This window comes from Mirounga leonina, unplaced genomic scaffold (genome assembly GCF_011800145.1).
Source record: "Mirounga leonina isolate KUSES-001 unplaced genomic scaffold, KU_Mleo_1.0 Mir_173, whole genome shotgun sequence".
In the NCBI taxonomy this organism is placed as follows: Eukaryota; Metazoa; Chordata; class Mammalia; order Carnivora; family Phocidae; genus Mirounga; species Mirounga leonina.
The window spans coordinates 65,287,910-65,303,831 of record NW_023270447.1 but is presented as its reverse complement, the minus strand read 5'-3'; the positions used below and the strand labels follow the sequence as shown (position 1 = coordinate 65,303,831).

The window sequence follows — 15,922 nt, the reverse complement described above, 5'->3', positions numbered from 1 at the left end:
TCCCCTACTTTATAACCCAATAAAGAGGCACAGCTCAGTTTGAAAAGCAGTGGGCTAACAACTCCCACTAAGCTGTCAGCTCTACAACTTCCTCATGGTGGTTATTTTTGTTTTACCTGTTTACAAAATATCCGCAGTAACGCTGTTAAAAAGGAATAAGCCTGTGTGACTCCAAAAGATCACCTACGAAAATGTTCACAGCAGCACTATCCTGATGGCTCCAAACTAGAAACTATCCAAATGCCCAAGGGAAGCAGAAAGACCAAATTGTGGTACATTCACTTAGTGTAATACTGCTCACCAAGGAGAACCAATGATCTACAACCATGCAACAATATGGATTCATTTCTTAAACGTGATGTTGCCAGGAAGAAGCCAGCACAAACCAGTACAACGGGCATGATTCCAACTGTACAAAGCACAAAAATAGGCAAAATCCATCTTAGGTTGTTAGCAGTTGGGATAGTGATTATCCTTAGGGAGAGGCAATAGCTGTTAGTGGGCATGGAGGGTGGGAGGCTTCTGGGATGCTGGGAATGTTCTATTTCTTGATTTGGGTGCTGGTTACATGGATGTGATGAATTGTGATCATTCATTAAGCTGTGCATTTGTGGGGCGCCTGGGTGGCTCAGTCGTTAAGCATCTGCCTTAGGCTCAGGTCATGATCCCAGGGTCCTGGGATTGAGCCCTGCATCGGGCTCCCAGCTCAGCAGGGAGCCTGCTTCTCCCTCTCCCACTCCCCCTGCTTGTGTTCCCTCTCTCACTGTGTTTCTCTGTCAAATAAATAAATAAAATCTTAAAAAACAAAACAAAACAAGCTGTACATTTGTGATAGGTATACTTTTCTGTATGTATATTATACTTCAATAAAAACTATTTTTTAAAAAAAAGTGCTGAAGGAACCGTGACTCAGCCACTGCCAGGCTTCAGAGCACAAACCCTGGGGGCAGAGTGAGTTCAAGCAGCTCCCCAAGGTAGAGGAGACCAGAACAGGCTGAGCCTCTGGGGCCTGGAGCAGAGAGACAAAGAACCCTGGGAGCTGTCAGGGACCAAGATGGATCCCGGAGCTCAAGAGCAAAGATGCCCAGAGGATCATTCCCTAGCCACTTCAACCCTCCTTTAACATAAGATCCGAGCAAACCGAAGCTCACTTCTGGGACACACATACACACATGGCTGCCCAGAAACCTAGAAAAGGATGACCTCGTCAAAATGTATCATTCAGTATTAACAATTCATCATTTTTTTTTAAAAGCAGAACAAAGCAAAATTAATTCTATTGCTTCAAGGAATTGTGGCCTTAGAATGAAAGACTACAAATGAGACTATTTCCAATCCTGGAATAAATGATGGGTGGTGAGGGTACACTATGTAATTTGACCCCAAGGGACAGAGCCTCTCTCCCTGATGTCAATTGTGTTAGAAAAGGCATTCCTTTTTCCGCCCCCCCAAGAAGGATTCCTCACCTGATGACCCCAGGGCTCCAGAAAGCTCTTTAGTCCTAGGTCATGGCCCTGGCCAGGGAGTGGACGCCTAAACAAACCATTTAATACAACCTCTGAGATTAAAGAGATATTATACCCAGAAATCTTAGGTTCCATAACTCAGAGGGCATCGAGGCCGTCCAGTGTGGAAATTTTATTTTAGACTATTAGCTCTGATATGCGAAATCCTGTGAAGGGCTTATGTGATGTCTTTCTTTGTTCTTCAGATTGGTTCATTTCTATTGCTCCGTCTTCAATTTAACTGGTTCTCTCTTCTGTCATTTCCAATCTGCTGTTAAGCCCAACCAGTACATTTTTTACTTCAGATACATTTTCAGTTCCAGAATTTCCATTTGATGTACTTTTTATAGTTTCTTTTTCTCTGCTGAGATTTCCTATTTATTCAGTTACTACAATCATATTCCTTTATGTCCTTGAGCATGAAGGAGCTACTTAGAAATTCTTGTTTACTGGGGCACCTGGCTGGCTCAGTCAGTGAAGCATGTAACTCTTGATCTTGGGGTCGTGAGTTTAAGCCCCACACTGGGTGTAGAAATTGCTTAAATAAATAAACTTAAAAAAAAAAATCGTTTTCTGTGAATTCTAGCACCTGGCTCATCTTGGGATTAGTCTCCAAGATTACCTTTGCTTTGAGTAGGGGTAATGTTTTCCTCTTTCTTCTTACATTTACTAATTTTAGATTACCCTGGACATTGTAAATGATATGTTGTAGAGACTCTGGATTCTGTTACACTTCCTGGAAGAGTGTCTGTTTGTCAGCTTGACTATTCTGTTGATCTGGCTAGGCTCCAACCGCAAACTCGGTCTTCCCTGCAGGGGACAGCGGCTGCCTCTCTGTCCAGCTCCTCAGCCTTGGCTGGGCTGCTTAGGGTCGGTCTCACACACGCACAGTTCGGGGGCCAACCAGAGAGGTGAACAGTTTATACAAAGAGCCTGGGGCTCCCGCTTTGTGGCTCTTCACTTGCCAGGTGCTGCTGTGGTAGCTAGGAACTCTGTCCTCTGGTTATTCAAGCCAGTGAGCCTGAATGTTTCCTGAGTTTTAGCCATCTTGTTTGGTGTCACCTGGGGCTTGCCCTGAGGCTGATAAGCCATAAAACTTGAAAACCTATCCAGTCCCTTTGCCATTGTCCACGTGGCTCCTTCTTCCAATCTTTACCTCTGCCTTTTTGGGGGCTGCTCTTTGGTGCCTTCAAGTAGTTGTTCTTGATCATTTGGCCAGCATATGAGGTTGTTTTCTATGGGAGGGTTGGTCTGTTAAGAGCAACTCTGCCATTACCAGAAGAATCCAAGCCTTGGGGTGCTTAGATAAAAATGCAGTGTCAGATGCCATTCCCAGAGGATACTGATGAAGCAGGCTTGGGGTGAGGCCCAAGAAGCCACGTCGTCAGAAGCGCTGCAGATGACCCCACTGACACACTCTGGGAACCAGCACACATTTCAGGGCATTCCTGAGTCTTTCCGCCTCTATTCAAATACCGCCTATCACATTGATTCCTTCTTATTTACGCATATACTCATAGAAAATCCAACTTAAGTTATGTTTATTTACCATAGAAGAACAACAAACAATGCACACTTAACAACCAGTGTTGGTGACAGAGCAAAGCACAGATCCTCATGAAGGAGCATAAGCTCAGGCTTCAGGCAGTGGCCTACGAGGCACATCATGGAGCCACAGGAATGGCAGGGAAATTCCACACAGAGTGAACTGAAGCCATCAGATCAAGAGACAGTGGGGTTGCTCTTTAGAAGAGAGCTTATAGAGAAGGTTCCCTTCAGGAACCCAATGCAGTGAGCTCAAAGAAAGACAAATACAGACTCTGGTCAGATCAGCAGGGCTTGAGGAAGTCTGCAAACTGGACTTCTGCTGAATTCTGGCCCTCCCCGTATCGTGGACTAATTTCAAACTCCTCAAGGACAGACCACACCTACTTTTCTACCACTACAAGCTCAGCACCAGCACACTGCCTGATGGACTAGGTCGTCAACAGATATTGGCTAAGCGAATAAAAGAAAGAAATTTCCTGGGGCCAGAGGTTATCGAGTGAGTGACATGGGTCAAAAGGCATTAGACATCAGAGAGAACAACCTCTCCCATGGGGGCTCTATCGGGAAATAAACCAAAACAGCCCTAAATGGTCAGTAACTGGACATAACCAAATCTGGAAGACTGCAAAGGCTGGCCTCCCTCAATTTTCCCACCAAAGGGAAGCACTCAATTCTTGCACTTATTTTTCTCATACTCATATCACAGGTACACTTACTGTAGAATTTTCTCGCAGTTCAGAATCTGTGGACAGAAGGCTCAAGTCACTCAGACAAAGTGAGTGATTTGTATCCTGTGAAAGAGAAAAAATTCTAACTGAGTAACAAAAAAATCAGAATTTATAGTAGCATAGCATGTAATAAAACACTTGATCACAATGTCCCTATGGTTCCAAATGTCAAGATTTGTTACTTGGAGAGGTAAAAACCATCCAAAGAAAGGGCTATGTGAATTATTTTAATTTTTAAAATCCTGATATTCTTAGAAGACTGTCTTATATTTCTTAAAGATGGTTAATAGAAGAGTTTAAGAAATCTCATGACTCCGGCTCCAAGTAACAAAAGCTGTAATAATATGAAATTAGTAATATTTGTATAATTGGTTTTATCCTTTACAAAAAGCAATTTCACATGACCTCATCTGCTATTCATATGAACCTGAAGTATTTTATTTTTTTTTTTAAGATTTTTATTTATTTACTATTGAGAGAGAGAGAGAATGATAGAGAGAGAGCATGAGAGGGAGGAGGGTCAGAGGGAGAAGCAGGCTCCCTGCTGAGCAGGGAGCCCAATGGGGGACTCGATCCTGGGACTCCAGGATCATGACCTGAGCCGAAGGCAGTCGCTTAACCAACTGAGCCACCCAGGCACCCCGAACCTGAAGTATTTTATATTCCCATTTAAAGTATGAGAAAATTAATGCTAAGACTGACAGTGAACTGTCCAAAATCACATAGCTAATTAGCAGAAACACAAACCCAGTGCTGATGGGAACTCCACTACTGTATCGCTGTGTCCCCAGCATCCCAGGGATTCTTACTCAGCAGTACTGAGGACTTGCTTTCAAATACGACTGCCTCGGCTAACTCTGAACTCTGGATTCCTAGAATGCCAGCTGCAATTCACACACTTTAGGTGGTATCCCTGCTTACCTCATGGATCAGATGTTTCCATTCATACATGCATTCAACAAATAGTCACTGAGCGTCTACTATGTATTAGGAACTGTTCCAGGCCCAGGGATACAATAATGAACAAAACAAGGTCCCTGCCATTAACATAAGAATAAAACAAACAAACAAACAAACAAAAAACAAGGTCCCTGCCACCATAGAGCTTACACTGGGGTGGGGGGGTGTGACAAAATCCCCGAAGAATACAAGATGATGCTAAGTGCTACGGAGGGTAGAGGGAATAGGGAATGCCAGAGCAGGAGATGCCCTTTTATTAGATCAGAGGAGGCCTCTTAGGTAAGCTGGCATTTGAGCAGATACTGAAGGAAAGAGAGCATGGGCCATGCACATCTCTGGGAAAAGTGTTCTAAGCAGAGGGTACAGCAAGTACAAAGGCCTGGAGGCAGGAATGGGCTTCCCTTGTTCGAGGCACTACGAAGAGGACAGTACAGCTAAAATGAGAGAAAGAGAAGTAAATGAGGCCAGAGAAGTGACCAGACCAGAATCTATAGGGCCCTGTGGGCCACTGTAAGATTCTGACTTTTGCTCTAAGTGATGCAAGAAGCTACTGGAGAGTTATGAACAGAGAACAGACATTATTTGCCTTATGGTTTAGAAAGATTGCCCTGGGTGAAATAGGTAAACCAGTCTGCGTCAAGGCAGAGTGGGAGTAGGGAGAAGGAGAAAGGTGTGAGGAAGATCACTTAGTGGTTACCGCAGTAATCCAGAAAAAAGGTGACAGCAGCCTGAACAAAGTTATCAGAAATGATCAGATTCTACGTATATTCTCAAGGTAGAGCTGACAGACTTTGCTGGCAGATGTGGGATATGAGGGGAAAGAAAGCGGTATCAAGAACGACTCCAAGACTTTTGGTCTGTGCCACTAAAAACACAGAGGTACCATTTACTAAGGTGGGGACCTGTAGGTGGAGGAGGTTTGGACATATCAAATTTGAGAAGACTGATGTTTTCTGGGTTGAAGAGGGAGGCTGAATATATTGCTCTTCCTCAACTTATAGTGCAGCTACGTCCTGATAAACCCAGCCTAAGTTGAAAATGCACTGAATACCTAACCTTCTAAACATCACAGCTTAGCCTAGCCTACCTGAAACGCGCTCAGAACGCTTACATTAGCCTATAATTGGGCAAAATAATTTAACACAAAGCTGATTTTATAACAAAGTGCTGACTAGCTCCTGTAACTGACTGAATACTGTACTGAAAGGGAAAAAACAGACCAGTTGAATGGGTCTGGAATAGTTGGAAGTGTTATCAGTTGTTTACCCTTGTGATTACAGGGCTCACAGGGGGTTGTGGCTTGCTCCCACTGCCCAGCATCACAAGAGAGGATCATACAGCCTACTGTTAGGCCAGAAAAAGATTCAAATCAAAATTCAAAGTATGGTTTGTACTGAATGCATATCACTTTCACACCCATAAAATCAAACCATCCTAAGTGGGGCCTGTCTGTACAAGGCTAGAGTTCAGGAAGAGATCCAGGCTGGAGATCTTTATTTAGGACTTAGAGGCAATCTAGATGGCATTGAAAGCCTGGGACGAGAGGAGCTTCCCTTTACTGGGGAATGAGCTGTGACCCAGAGAAGACGAGATCTGAGCACCATGCACTGGGGCGTCCCAGTGCTTAGGGGCTGTCACCAATTAAAGTGTCCTTGGATTGTCACATGAATGAGAAGATTGATCACGACTTAGTACAGGCAGCTTAGTAGACGAAGACTCTCGGATCTTAATGTTTTTATCTGGTTTTCCAGAAGAGGAAACTGAGGCACAAAGATGCCATTTGCCTAAGGGCATCCATCTGATCAATAGCAGAGCTTGGATCTGAATTCAGGAAGCTGAGCTCCACAGGCCACAGCCGTCACAGCTAACGTTATTTTGCCTCTCACAACACAGGGGTCAAGAACCAGGCTCCGGAATCAGACTGCCTGTCTCAATTAGAGTAATTAAAAGCTTTGGATACTTAAGCAAGTCATTTAATTTCTCCTTGTCTCAAAAGTTTCATTACTGGTAATGTGGCGCTAATAACAGTATTGACCTCACAGAGCTCTTCTGAGTGAGATAATCCATATAAAAACACTTAGCACCGAATCTGGCACAAGGTAAACACTCAGTAAATGTTAGTTATTGTTACTAATAAGATACAGGGGCAGAATCTGTTTGAAGGGATCCTTTGCTATTTAAAAATTGGAAACCAGAGAATTAAAGTATGCTGTCTCTCCCCAAATCAAAATCGTATTGCCTACTTCAGGTAAAAACCTCATTTTTCAAAAGGAGGTCAGTATGTTTCAGTTCCTTTATCTATGAAATAGTAAGATAATAATAATACTCACTTCCCAGGTTTAAGAGACATACATAAGTGCCCAATATGTTAGAAGTAAGAACAGTAGGGGTGCCTGGGTGGCTCGGTCGGTTAAACATCTGACTCTTGATTTCCGCTCAGGTTGTGATCTCAGGGTTGTGAGATCGAGCCCCATACTGGGCTCCACACTTAGTGGAGTTTGCTTCTCTCCCTCTCCCTCTGCCCCTCCCCATGTTCTGTCGCTCTCTCTCTCTCCCTCAAATAAATAAATAAATCTTAAAAAAAAAGAAGAAGAAGAAGTAAAAACGGCAAATTTCTCCTAGGACCTCTCCAGAATGGAGCTGCAGAGGAGAGGGAAATATGGTAGAGGGCCTTGGCAAAAAACAGACCAACTGTCCAAAACTGCAGAATAATGTTCTGTGGTTCAGCACCTCCTGTCAGTGGCTCTCAAACCTTCTGGCCTACAGACAGTTCAAAAGGGCAAGGAACCTTCCAGATTCTGCCTGGTTCTCCAATGATAGATTAAACAGATGTATGAAGCAAAGCATTAATTTGTGTTCCAAACTCAAGTACAGATGTACCATTTTGTAGACACAAATGAGAAAATAAGACCCTTTTAGAGCATCTGGCTGACCCATCTGAGACCTCTGGTTACAAGGCACCTCTTGCACCATATCTGATGGGAAGGAGGCAGAGCCGAATCAAAAGCTGAAGTACAGGGCGCCTGGTGAAATTTCTGGCTTGCACCATCCTGTCACAAAGACACAGATCTTGACCCTGATTTCTTCCCTCTCACTGACGGATACATAGAGAAGATGTTTTAACCTTTTATTTTGATACACAAACAAATGTTGCTGTTCCATGTTGCCCAGATCAAAACAAGGGACAAAACACCACGCACCTCTGATCCATTGTGATTTGGAAGTGCATTGTATGAATGTCCTTTGTTATCGTGACCTTTCATGTGACTTTTGAGACTGTACTGAGTGCTGAATGTTTTCTCACAGCCATTACTGGGGCAGAAAAAGGGTCTTTCACCTGCAAGAATGACAAATAGTGTTAATATTCCCATAGTCATTTCACTGGATTCAGACATCTACTTTTCCCTAACAGAGGGAAGTAAATATTCCTGAGGGTTCAGGTAACAGTTGTTACAAGTTGGACAAATTACATGTTAACCATTTCAGTCCTAAAACTGAATGTAGAACAAACATAGCCTGCCCTGGCAAGTTTAAAGAGAAGATATGTTCTCCCCCCCCCCCCCCGCCAGCTTCTTCTTTTGAGAATCTCTGCACTGGTTTCATTTCTTAAGGTTAGATTCCTGAGTCCAACCTTTAGATCCTTTTACCTCTGGAAGAAGCTCAAACATTATAGGTGAAGGCTAAGCTGATTAGGCTTGCTCCTTCCACGAAGCTCTACAGGTCCCAAGGGAAACACAGATACTTACTGGCTTGATGAAGGTTAAGAGGAAAACTACAAATCAGCCTAAACTCACCAGTATGTGTACGGACGTGAGTTTTAAGGTGGTGGCTCGCCGCGAACGCCTTCCCACAGCCATCATGATCACACCTAAGGAAGTTGTTTAAGCAAAAGAAACAGCAGTCATTAGGGAAACAGGTCTTTATCGTCACCATCTCTTATAAATACAAGCTCAAACTAAAACACATGTTCAGAACACTGAGGTCTCATCGAGGAAATTGGTTTTAGAGATGGGAAATGGAGATAGGTCACTGGAAAAAGTGACAGATCTGGGAACAGAGGGAACTGATGATCCAGGATAAATATTTCTTGTCCTACAAGTAAGTCACATGTTGAGAGTTCTGACAATAAAAGTCTTTTGATGAATTACTTAACAGAATTCTATTGACGATCCAGAGCCGATATGGAAAATCTACTGCCAGTGGAATACCAGGGATGTCAATAGTGGGGACAGAGGCTCTCACAGAGGCAGGAGGCCTAAAATATAACACTACAACAAAATCAGTCCCAACTACATTGACCATATAATATAGAATGTATAGTGGTTGTAATGACTTATTCATAATCTTCAGTGTCAAGATCCATTTCTTTCTCTTTTACTTTCTTGATAACCAGCGCTGGAAGTAATCTCTCCCTCCTGAGAACTCCTGAGGCATTTATCTATGTGCTTCTTTTATGGCATCTGTCATTTCCAATCTTATTTTATCTCTATGTGTATACATTTGTTATCTGTTCTCCTAGATTATAAACTCTTTGAGGGCAGGGTCCAAGTAGTCCTTTACATCTGCTGTAGTTCTTGCACACAGCAGGCATTCAGTAACTATTTATATGAATGAATGCATTTTCTTGTAAGCCAAAGTATTTTATTTCTTTAAATAGAAAGCTTCTCTGGAGCATTTTACTTCTTAATAATATATAATCATGTGTCTAAAGCTCCATCTAATATTCAAGAAAAATTAGCAGTTTTAATCATCAAAAAATGCATGTGATTGAATAGAAATTAGAGTCCCCTCAACAGCCCTATGGGGGAAAAAGTAACCCAAGCGTCGCAAAATGTGGAGAGTAACCAACTAGAATTTAAATACTCTTACTTTCAGGGGTACCTGGCTGGCTCAGTCAGTAGAGCATGCGACTCTTGATCTCAGGGTTTTGAGTTCAAGTCTCATGTTGGGCATACAGCTTACTTATTTACTTACTTACTAAATAAATAAATACTCTTGCCGTTAGAGGGGCTATGACTCAGGAATGAATCTTTAATTTTATTATTTTTTAAAGATTTTATTTATTTATTAGACACAGCGAGAGAGGGAACACAAGCAGGGGGAGTGGGAGAGGGAGAAGCAGGCTTCCCATCGAGCACGGAGCCCGATGCGGGGCTCGATCCCAGGATCCTAGGATCATGACCTGAGCCGAAGGCAGACGTTTAACAACTGAGTCACCCAGTCGCCCCCAAATCTTTAATTTTAAAACACCATTCCATTCAGTTGATGTTTAAGAGTTGACTGCCCCTGAAGACAGGGGCACCATCTAAGGATCCTGATAAGGAGAGGGGGAAGGTAGCATATTTGATGCCATGTACGTAACAGCAGTCTCTCCTGCCACAATTCAGAGACAATGTTTATGGGCAAGTTTTCAATAATACATCTATATTATATTTAGGGGAAATCCTTACAAACTGATGATCTTATTTAAAAAGTCATATAGGGGCGCCTGGGTAGCTCAGTCGTTAAGCGTCTGCCTTCGGCTTGGGTCATAATCTCAGGGTCCTGGGATCGAGCCCCGCATCGGGCTCCCTGCTCCACAGGAAGCCTGCTTCTCCCTCTCCCACCCCCCCTGCTTGTGTTTCCTCCCTCGCTGTCTCTCTCTCTCTGTCAAATAAACAAATAAAATTTTTAAAATAAATAAATAAATAAGTAAATAAAAAAGTCATATAATCATCCCAAAGTTGTTTTTGAACCCCTACTGAATGCCCAGACCCACACTCTACACTATGAGCAGAGAAGAAGGTAGATGATACAAGTCCTTCCTTCAAGGTTACCCGTTTACACGTGTATGTATTAAATACACATATATACACATGTATATATAGATTGAAATACAGACAAAAATGGATGCTCCTATATGTGTGAATACACACATATTACAAGGCAACAACTAAACAAGCCACAAAATAAAATACCTGCATTCTTACCCCTCATCTCCCCTCTCATCGTCTCCTCTCCCCACCTCGATTTTTAGGTAGCTCTCCCTTCCGTTGTGCTCAGTCGTTTGAGCACCTCGGTCTCATGTACTGTCTGGTTACTGGGGGTTTCTTTCTCACCAGACTACGTGCCCAAGAGAAGAGCGTGTGTCTTAGTATTTCTCTAGCACCGATAAAAGTGCCTCCCACCTTAAGTGAGTTTCAACAACTGCTCGTTGAAAAAGGGAAAGCATGAGGCGGAAAGGCTACCACCAGAGTCCAGAGTAAGGATGCTCTTAGAACCCATCGCCACGCCTCCCGTGTGCAGCAGTTGGTTGTAGCTGCCAAAGAACTAGCGGAGGGAATTCTCTTTCCGCTTTGAAAAATGTCAGGGCCACATGACGACACCCAGCTGCAACCTGGTCAGCGACAAACAGACGACAGTAAGACTTACCGAAATGGCTTTTCTCCTGTATGGGTTCGAATGTGCTTCCTCAGATCACTGAGTGTGGTGAAGTACTTGCTGCAGCCTTCGGATTCACAGTTAAACGTTTTCCCTGTGTGAAGCCTCTGATGTGCTTTCAGCCTGCGAGACAGTCCAGAGACAAAGTCCCTCGGTCATTTGCATAATGTACGACAGAGCTTCCCCTCCCATGTCAGCTTAATGTGCTTCAGGATCCAGTGCCTAAGAATTCCATATCCATAATATACTAGTGTGCAAAATTTTTTGCTTGAAGAGAAATTCAGAGAAGTATGTAGCCTAGTGGTAGGAGTGTGACTGTGCAGCCAGACTGCCTGGGACTCAAATCCTGGTCCCACTTCCTATTGGATGGGGGAGCCTCGAGCCAGGTACAAAACCTCTCTGTGCTTCCACTTACGTAACAGCTCTGTGAGGATTAGAACTCAGGACAGTGCTTAGCACACGGTGAGTGCTTCCTAAGCGTTAGCTATTGCCACATTTGTTATTTTAGACCCAAAGTTGAAGACTAATAGAAGTCTCCTGATACAAACGTGTACAAGAGAACTGGCTAACGAGTGGTAGAAAAAGTTATCTTCAAGGTGAGGAGGGAAAGAAAATGACAGAAGCCTCTGTACAAGACCCTGAGCCAAGGGGAGGCAACAGTACAAGTATTAAAATCCCCAGGCCAGTATGTCACTCCCGGAGATACAAATCTGAACACGAATGTACTATCCTTTTTAACCAACCCCATATACGTCAATCTTTAAGTAACAAGTTCCTCCAGCGAATTTTAAACATTCGAGAGCACAGCTGTGCTCTTTATTTTATTTTTTAATTTTATTTTTTTAAGTAGGCTCCATACCCAGCGTGGAGCCCAGCACGGGGCTTGAACTCACGACCCTGAGATCAAGACCTAAGCTGAGACCAAGAGTCGGACGCTTAACGGACTGAGCCACCCAGGCGCGCCCCAGCTGTGCCCTTTAAAGCACTGGAATTGCCCATCTGCACAGGGCAAGGAGAGGGCTCGGCAATCACAAGGCCAGGGACAGGGGCTGGAGGAGAGGCCGACCTGTACAGCGTGTTGAACGCCTTCTCACAGCCCTGCACGTCGCACTCAAATGGCTTCTCCTTCGTGTGCACTCGCACATGGATCCTGAGGCTGTAGGAGGTGAGGAAGGCCTTGCCACAGCCCTCCTGATTGCAGACAAAGGTGTACTCTCCTCGGTGAGTCTTCTGGTGGGTGCGCAGGTTGCCTGCTGTGCTGTAGGTGCGGGGACAGCCCTCAAAGGTGCACTGGTACCGCTTTACCTGGCAGACAAAGGACACCTCATCAATAGGACAGAAGAGCTGCCCAGGGCCTAACTGCCCCCAGAGCCTGGCTCCCAGGAAATGTGGACACAGAGGTCGGAATCATAAACACAGAAAACAACCTCTAACAACAAAGTGGGGAAATCTTCCCCTTGATCAAATCACGCCAGAACAACAAATAATAAGTCACAGGGATGAGATAAGCTTGTAGGCAGATGAATATTCTAAATGAATATACTAAGGGGGGTTTTCAAACTCTTAGCATACATCTAGCATCTAAAGGTGGGCCCACGCTGTTACAGTTACCTATACTGAAATAACATTTTGGCTTTGTTTTGTGTTTTTTTTTAAATTTATTTATTTATTTTAGGAAGAGAGAGAGAGACTGAGACTGTGTGTGCAGGGGGGAGGGACAGAGAGAGTCTTAAGCAGACTCCCCACTGAGCACAGAGACTGACACGGGGCTCAATCTCATGACCCTGAGATCGAAATCAAGAGTTGGACGCTTAACGACTACACCACCCAGGCGTCCCTTGACTTTGTTTTTTTTTTTTTTAAAGATTTTATTTATTTTTTAGAGAGCGAGCGAGAGAGAAACAGCATGAGAGGGGCGAGGGTCAGAGGGAGAAGCAGGCTCCCCGCTGAGCCGGGAGCCCGATGTGGGACTCGATCCCAGGACCCTGGGATCATGACCTGAGCCGAAAGCAGACGCTTAACCATCTGAGCCACCCAGGCGCCCCCTTGACTTTGTTTTAAGGCTTGATTAAACACCCTGCTTTATGGCACCCCACCTTGATTGGAATTGACCAATGTTAAACTGGGTCTAAAATATCCTGACATTGACATACTCAGTCATCAAGCAGTATCTCCCTAGCATAGTTTCCACTGCAAAGTTTCAAGTCTATGAAATGAAAATACTGTATCGTGAAATTCTTGGAGTATTTGCTGGTATGACATTTCTCAAAATGCCAGCCTCTCGGTTTCACTTTCACCGCCAAACTTCTTGAGAGGGTGGCATACATGTGTGCCTCCCTCTCCCTCGATGCCCACATATTCCTTAACAACTTGGCAAGCTGGTTTCACTGCAGGAAATTATTCTCTTGCACTTCCCAGTGGCCAAACCCTTCCATCCTTCTCCATTTGCCTTCACTTATTTGCAAACCTCTTGCATCGCCCTCCCTTCCTGAAAACTTGTCCTTCACAGCACAGCAATCCCACAGGGCTCTCTTTATCTTCTTCTCCTCGAAGCCACGCCTTTCCCTTCACCTTGATATGTAGGTTTATTCTGGAACTTATCTCTCCCCTCCCATGCCTGCCCAGTGCAAGGGAAGCAGCCTTAGATGTGGCTGGAGGAGACTGAATTTCTGGCACTTATGTTCAAGACCTTCCGCAACTCATTTTGCTTCTCTGAGCCTCAGTTCTTTATTTCTCAAATGAGTATTAATGCCTACCCTGCCTGTCTCATGTGCTGTGGACTGGAACGAAATGAGATCAAACATTTGTGAAAATACGTGGTGAATGATCTGATGCTGTACACACCAGGGTGCTAGTATTGTCTCCTCTTCAGCTTTCGCCAACATCTTCATCCTTTGACCCGACCTTGCTCCAAAGCCAGTCCACATCTCCAACTACACTATTAGTATTCATTCCAGTTACTGAACTCTCAGGTCCCAGGCAACAAGCTAGATACCGTATCAGATAACAAGTGAACAAGACAAAAATCTCTGCTTTTAAGGAGTGCCAATTTTAAGGAGGTATATGTGCACAAATTATTATAAACTATGCTGAGCCCAGCAACAGATATTTGCCCAAGGTGCCTAGGGAATATAAAAAAGGGAAACCTAACTCTTCCTGGAAAGACTAGAAGTAGTAAAAGGCTCAGAAGCTGAGGTCCTCTCTCTGAAGTGTTTTTTTCACTTGCCTGTCTGTTGTAGGGATAAACTGAAAATGTGTTCCTCAGACAAACCAGGAAGAGAAGGGCAGTCTAGAAAGTGGTGACACAGGGTGCCTGGGTGGCTCAGTAGGTTAAGCATCTGACTTCAGCTCAGGTCATGATCTCAGGGTTGTGAGATCGAGACATCAGGCTCCCTGCTCAGTGGGGAGTCCGCTTTTCCCTTTCCATCTGCACCCCCTCTCAAATAAAAAAAAAGAGGTGACACCTTGGGAACTGCATGGAAAGAGGAATGAGTGTGCTGGTACAGTGAACCACAAACATACCTGCAGTATATAAGAGACTATAAGGAGAAGGATCTAGAAAAATAAGGTGAGGCCTCCTTAGTCAAGCTATGGAGTAGAAGAATAGGACAATGGGGGCTCACCAATGGATTTCAACCAAAAGAGCAACATATCAGATCTGCAGTTTAGGAGAGATCCTTCTGGTAGCCTAGTGGAAGATGGACTGGAAGGGTAAGAGAACAGAAGAAGGCATAGAGACTAAGAGAAGAGGGACATTAGTCCAGGAGGGGATGAGAAGAACCTGAACGAGGAAGTGAGAGTGGACAGTATGAGAAATGAATTCCAGAGAAATTAAAGGGGGAGGAATGACTGGCCATAGTGGCAACTGGGTGCAGAGAAGCAGAAGGGGTTAGGCGGAGGCAAAGTAGAGGTCAAGAGTATGGCCTGGATGACTAAACAGATGGTCACATCACCAAGCTGGGGCTGGATGGAGGGTGGAGAAGAGATCATGAGTTGGCTTTGAGGTGGTGCGAGGACTTCCAGGTAGAAACTTCTAGTAGATAGACATACAGGCTGCAAGCTGAAAGGAAAGCCTACGGCAGGAGTCATCAGTACACGTAGATGACTTAACCTATAGCAGGCTCTGGTTCAAGCCCAGCTCTGCCACTTATTCTGTAACCTTGGGAAAATTACTTAAGTGCACTAAGCCTCACTTTGCTTATCTATAACATGGAGAAAACAAAACCTGTGTTTTTAGGTTTGTTGTAAGGATCAAGAATAATTTGTGTAGGGGCACCTGGGTGGCTCAGTTGGTTAAGCGACTGCCTTCGGCTCAGGTCATGATCCTGGAGTCCCGGGATCGAGTCCCGCATCGGGCTCCTTGCTCCGCGGGGGGCCTGCTTCTCCCTCTGACCCTCCCCCCTCTCATGTGCTCTCTGTCTCTCTCATTCTCTCTGTCTCAAATAAATAAATAAAATCTTTAAAAAAAAAAAAAGAATAATTTGTGTAAAGCATTTAAATATGGTGACAGGCGTATCATAGGCATACAATAAAATAATAGCTCTTGTAAGAGGACAAAGGCTAGACCTTGGAAAGTCACCAATGTGTAAGGTGCTGGTAAAAGAAGAGAAGCCACTGACAGGTGAGTGGGGGGAGGGGAGGGGAAAACAGGAAGAGATGCCAAGGAGAACGATGGCACAGAAGCCAACAGAAAAAGGATCTCAAGGAAAAAGAATGATCCAAACATGAAATGTCCAAGAAAATAAGGAAGACAGGACTGGG

At 44.2% G+C, this 15,922-nt stretch overlaps 1 protein-coding gene across 2 annotated transcripts in view; it reads right to left on the bottom strand.

Annotated features, from left to right (window-relative positions):
- The window catches only part of MTF1 (metal regulatory transcription factor 1), a 37,246-nt gene that overhangs the window by 8,190 nt on the left and 13,134 nt on the right, over positions 1-15,922 (bottom strand). For both annotated transcript variants that reach the window (XM_035019040.1, XM_035019041.1), the window contains exons 3-7: positions 12,228-12,466; positions 11,153-11,284; positions 8,536-8,609; positions 7,942-8,078; positions 3,770-3,844 (exon numbers count right to left, since the gene is read on the bottom strand). In XM_035019040.1, the coding sequence (XP_034874931.1) occupies positions 3,770-3,844; positions 7,942-8,078; positions 8,536-8,609; positions 11,153-11,284; positions 12,228-12,466 (657 nt within the window). The remainder of the gene's footprint in view (positions 1-3,769; positions 3,845-7,941; positions 8,079-8,535; positions 8,610-11,152; positions 11,285-12,227; positions 12,467-15,922) is intronic.